The following is a 4,943-nucleotide window of genomic DNA, read 5'->3' as shown; positions in this document are numbered from 1 at the left end:
AAAATAATTAAATTTTATTTTACTTTCAACTCTAGAGCATCATGACTGTAATAAATATGTTTTTGCATTTAATTATTTGTACAATGATTTTTATCTATCATTTATTCAAGAAGAACTATTGTTCAATTTTATTTTAAATAAAAACATGAATAAAATATAATTTACCGACAATAAGACAAATTAACTCTGGAATTTACAGAAATTACTAGAAAAATGTTTTTGGCGAAGTTTTCAAATTCATGAATATGGGGGAGAACACTTTTTGTGAAAATGTTGCATTGATCCGATGTTCACTTTGTCAAATATATTTTAATCTTACATGCAAAACAAACAAATACTCTCTATTTAACACCAAAGGGTTGCAACTGGAACTCACAAAAACAAACATCAATTTCAACAATTGCACAAATTTTAATATTTTTCTTCTCTTTGTATATTATTTACAACGTATATGAAGTATTTAATTTATCATATAATTGTGATCTGAGATCATTAATTTTTAAATAACATTTTTGAAAGTTATATTAATATTTAAAAGTTCATTAAATTCACTGTAAATGTGTTTAATTAATAATTTTTCTCAGAACAATGAAACATGAAAATTAACAAAATTTAACTTATTAACAAAACCAACAACTGTTTCAGTCATCATTTTACAACAGTCATACCATGAAGCACTTTCAAGTTATGCAATTAGTAACCAGATGAATATAGTAATACATGTAACTTGTCAGTCAGTCTTTTATTCAAACAACTGTCATGACTGTGGGTTATTAAGCCTGCTCAGTCACTGTCACTATCTACAACATATCTAATTCGTTTAAATGGCCTCTGGCGTGGACTTTCAATATTTGATGATGCTGGGCTAGGTGTGTGATGACCTGAATATTGAAGATGATTTGTTTGCGATAGCTGTTGACTTTCCGTCTTGCTTCCCATATTTATAATAACATTTCCATGTATATTTGAATTTATGAAGAAACCGGGTGGGAAATTTCCATTCGAATTAGTTGCAGCACCATGAGTAAGTTCTAACGCTGAGGCTGGATTGCTCGCTGTAGCTGTGGCAGGTCTTACCAAACTGATTGCATTGGTACATGTAGATTTGTTGGACAGGATGTCTGATATTTGTCTGCTTTGATCTGGGTTAAGTTTACTGTAGTTATTGATACTATTTACATTCTTATGCCCTGATATCTGCATTATTTGGTTTGCTGGAACACCATCATCACTTAATTTCTGAATAAGTCGCTTTCTTGAACTGAAATTATAAAAAAGAATTTATATAGTTTTATAAATAATGTTGATTATTATCACAGAAGAATCATAAAATTTGTATTGTAGGCCTATAGTCACTTAAATAACTTGGTACATGTATTTGAATATTTAAATTGTGCTTAAATGAGGGTAACTGTTTAGGGTGGTAAGGAAGCTTAGACTGCAGATATTCCCGACTGTACCAACAGCCGCTGTTTGATTATTTTTCTTGCATATTACATATCAATTATTTTCAGAACAGAAATTGCGAAAACTGATATTTTCATTACGCACTTTTTTCTTATAGTAGCTTATGAACTTATAAGTAAAGGTAAAATGACGTCATCCTAAGAACGCAATTCATTCATAAATGGCGCCCAGCAATGTGAATGACAGCATTTAAAGCACGCAACTAATGTCTTACATGGGGGTGCAAGACAGGTTTTTCTAGCACCGGTGTAAACGGTAGATAATCCTGTGTTATATGCAAGAATAAATCAAATATACTTTCACTGTAGCCAAACTTTATATGAATTCAACAGAAATGAACTTTTTTCATTGTTGACATTATGATATCATGATTTTGTGCCATCACTAAGGAGAGCCACAACATAACACTTCGAAATGAAGAAACCACTTTACATGCATCTCAAAGTGTGGCAATTGTGTGACTAAGTAAAAACAATATCACTCTGTTTAACTGTTCTTATTTAAGGTATGTAATAAATAGAATATCATTTTTGTGCTGGTTCACTACTGAATTTATTTAACTTGTTGAATAAATAAAAAAATTTATTATGCTTGCCAGAGGCTAGCGGCCCTAGCCTAATATATTTTTTTTTTCAATTTGTTCATTAAAGTCAGTAGTAAATCTACACTCATTTAATATTTTCTAAACCAATTGGTTTGTTTTACCTGTAAGACTGTTACATACCTGTATGGTGTGATTCTAGGGTTATCAATTCCTGCATCTTTTTTCATTTCATTCATGATATTGTATATGGAGTTGATACCCATGGCACACTTCTTAAACCAACATTTAGTAGCCTTAGTTCCAGGTGTTAAGAAAAATGGACTGTCATCAGTGCACATCTCAACTGGCCTTTTAGAAGCGAAAACCTTGTAAATATATACAGGATTGCTCTCTGGATTCTCTTGGTTTTCATAAGCCCTTGGTTTCACAGCCCTGAATATTGGTGAAAAAAAAACAGGAAAGAATTAACACTTTTATCAACTTTTTGATAGTCTCTTAGAACTTTTTTAAATTGCCGATACAAAGAATAATGGACATTTTGCTTTACCAACATCTTGTAAAATTTAAAGATCCTGTAACACATTTTTTTCATGGTTTTATTTCATAAAAATGATGCTCAAATTAAGATTTGTCAATATTGTAAGTTCCAAAAAGCATTATTTATAAAGATATTACCCAATTTAACATTTCATGTAAATAAAGGGAGGTAATTAGAAATTTGTTTTCTATAAATTCTAAGTCAAATTTTCCAATAAGAAATGAATGCATGTAATTTATTGATTAAATATAATGTGCACAAATATTTGCAGTACACATTTTACATATTCTTTGATGTTTGAAAATTGTTTTATTTGCATAATTATATACATATATAACTTTTTGCAAGTGTGGTATTCACACAGTAACAATATCAATCACAAAACATACAGGATCTTTAAAACCAGAATCTACTGTATTACAGTACCAAATTAAAAAAACAACAATGTTTTGTCATGTTTTGATGACATCACTGGCACATCATCATGAAGAAGAAAGCATGATGTTATGCAGAATGGCTGAAGACCAGTAAAAAGTCTAAATTTAATAGATTATTTGTTTGATGGAAAATGATTTAACCTTGGACACAAGCTGTTTTATTATTATTTCTCATTGCTGCATTACTGGTCAAAATATTAAAGAAAAAATAAAGAATACTCCTCCTGTTTATATATAGATCAAATTTTTTTTAATGAATACATGTTTGTCAGCTTGATCAATGATTTAAACTGACAATATATAGTGCTTAAGTTTTATTTTTTTAACTGAACAAGAAATTTGACTAACCGTATATTTCTGGGATTTTCCCCAGTTCTGGTCTTGGTTTGTCTTTCTGTGTCGAGGATTATGTATTCAGTGCCACTGACTTCATCCAAACTGAGTTTTACATCACCCCAGCAAAGTTGATGGATTTCTTTACCGGTTCTCATACCGAAGTATGTGGTACATATAAACCACATGGAGTGGAGAAGAGCTCGTGGATTTTTTGTTCCAAGTGTTCCGGCTTCATGCATTTTCGCAATCATCCATTCATCCAGCGTTTCTGCTGCTTTTGGCTTATTTCCTAGTCCAATCTTTTTTAACTCTTGTTGTTTCCTTTTTAAGACTGCTCTTGTTTTAGAGAATTCTTTATCCCGAAAGATTGACACAGGGCTATCAACACTCCGTAAATGTCTATCAACTGATCCTAAGAACCCTCGAAGGGTAGTGGGTTCATACTCGGAACCATCATTTTTGGTAACTGCCAGGATGAAATTACAGAGATGGCTGTTTAATTGATCAGGAGGTATAAACTGTATCAGTCTTGTTTCATTTTTTGACATAAGGAAGGCATTAATAAGTTTCATGTCATACATGGTCTTCTTTTTAGTATTGATATTCTCATTAATTTCCAAGAAATTATCAGGGTCTACTTCTCTGAATAATCTCTCATTTGATTGCACCAGTTGAAAATCACCAAAGGGCTCTTTGTCATAAAAATTATCAGTTATTTCTGACAAAATGTCTGGATCTATTTTTGATTCAGCCATTTTATTGATTTGCAGACGAACTGTCAAAATTATACATGTATGTTGCTATATAAACAATGTAGGGGAAGTAACTCTAAATTTGGTCAAAGGGAAGTAAGTTTTTAGTACATTTGAGGCATTCAAGGGGGGGGGTATATTGAAAGTAGTTCTTCTTGAAAAAGAATGGAATTATATTTGATATTTTTCACAGTGAAATTACCAAACATAATTTTCACAGAAATCTCAGTAATCTACCGAAAAGCATAAAATAAAGTAAACTATTTTCTTTGGAGACTATTAGTCTATCCGTAAAAACAATAAAAATAAAGAAAGTTTATTAGATGTTTGTTATCGTATATGAAAATATTAACGATAGTTCTCACAACAATATCATTGTTCCCATAAGGGCAATACTTTTCTGCAGTCAAACAGAACTGAGGTAAAATGAGTAGATTTTGTCCCAGGCATTTCTATAGGATTTCAGACAATCAGATTAACATTTTGAAAAAAAAAAAAAAAAAACACCAGAGAAATAAGGTGTGTTATGATTAAAAATTAAAAACAAAATTCTTGGTTCAAAAGTTGGACGAACATCATTTTGCAGATTTATATCCTTTATACAAACGCACAATGGTTTATTTTGTTTTTCTTCAGGATAATAACATAGGCGTTATTTACATTAAAGGATTGTGTAAAACATCAATTTGATTGCACAGAAAGAAACCTAGCGATTATTTTACGTTCTTGTTTCTTTATGAACTTTAAAAAGAGATTGATTTATGTTTCTGGTAAATACATTTTACTTGTGTATAGTATGAACAATTATGGTCGCATTTGCCATTGGGAAAATCTAGTATAATATGTAAAAAAAAAACCTTGATAAGTAT

At 30.6% G+C, this 4,943-nt stretch overlaps 1 protein-coding gene across 1 annotated transcript; it reads right to left on the bottom strand.

Annotated features, from left to right (window-relative positions):
* Positions 1 to 402: 402 nt before the first annotated feature.
* Positions 403 to 4,077, bottom strand: LOC132721100 (uncharacterized protein KIAA1958-like). Its single transcript, XM_060705354.1, has 3 exons — positions 3,335 to 4,077; positions 2,192 to 2,443; positions 403 to 1,261 (listed from the first exon to the last, which is right to left on the bottom strand). The coding sequence occupies exons 1-3, from the start codon at positions 4,075 to 4,077 to the stop codon at positions 784 to 786; spliced, it is 1,473 nt and encodes a 490-aa protein (XP_060561337.1). The 3' UTR covers positions 403 to 783.
* Between the last annotated feature and the right edge of the window lie 866 nt (positions 4,078 to 4,943).

The sequence above is a fragment of the Ruditapes philippinarum genome, unplaced genomic scaffold (genome assembly GCF_026571515.1).
Source record: "Ruditapes philippinarum isolate M1 unplaced genomic scaffold, ASM2657151v2 ctg13877_1_1_1_1, whole genome shotgun sequence".
NCBI classification, from domain to species: Eukaryota; Metazoa; Mollusca; class Bivalvia; order Venerida; family Veneridae; genus Ruditapes; species Ruditapes philippinarum.
This window is presented reverse-complemented; position numbering and strand designations above follow the sequence as displayed.

Bases quoted from the DNA above. Each gene is read 5' to 3' on its own strand.
- LOC132721100 (XM_060705354.1), bottom strand. From the start codon at position 4,077: ATGGCTGAATCAAAAATAGATCCAGACATTTTGTCAGAAATAACTGAT. The intron at 2,444-3,334 runs GTTAGTCAAATT...ACCAATATTCAG, and splicing joins GAAAATCCCAGAAATATACG to GGCTGTGAAACCAAGGGCTT. The intron at 1,262-2,191 runs GTATGTAACAGT...TTATAATTTCAG, and splicing joins CCTAGAATCACACCATACAG to TTCAAGAAAGCGACTTATTC.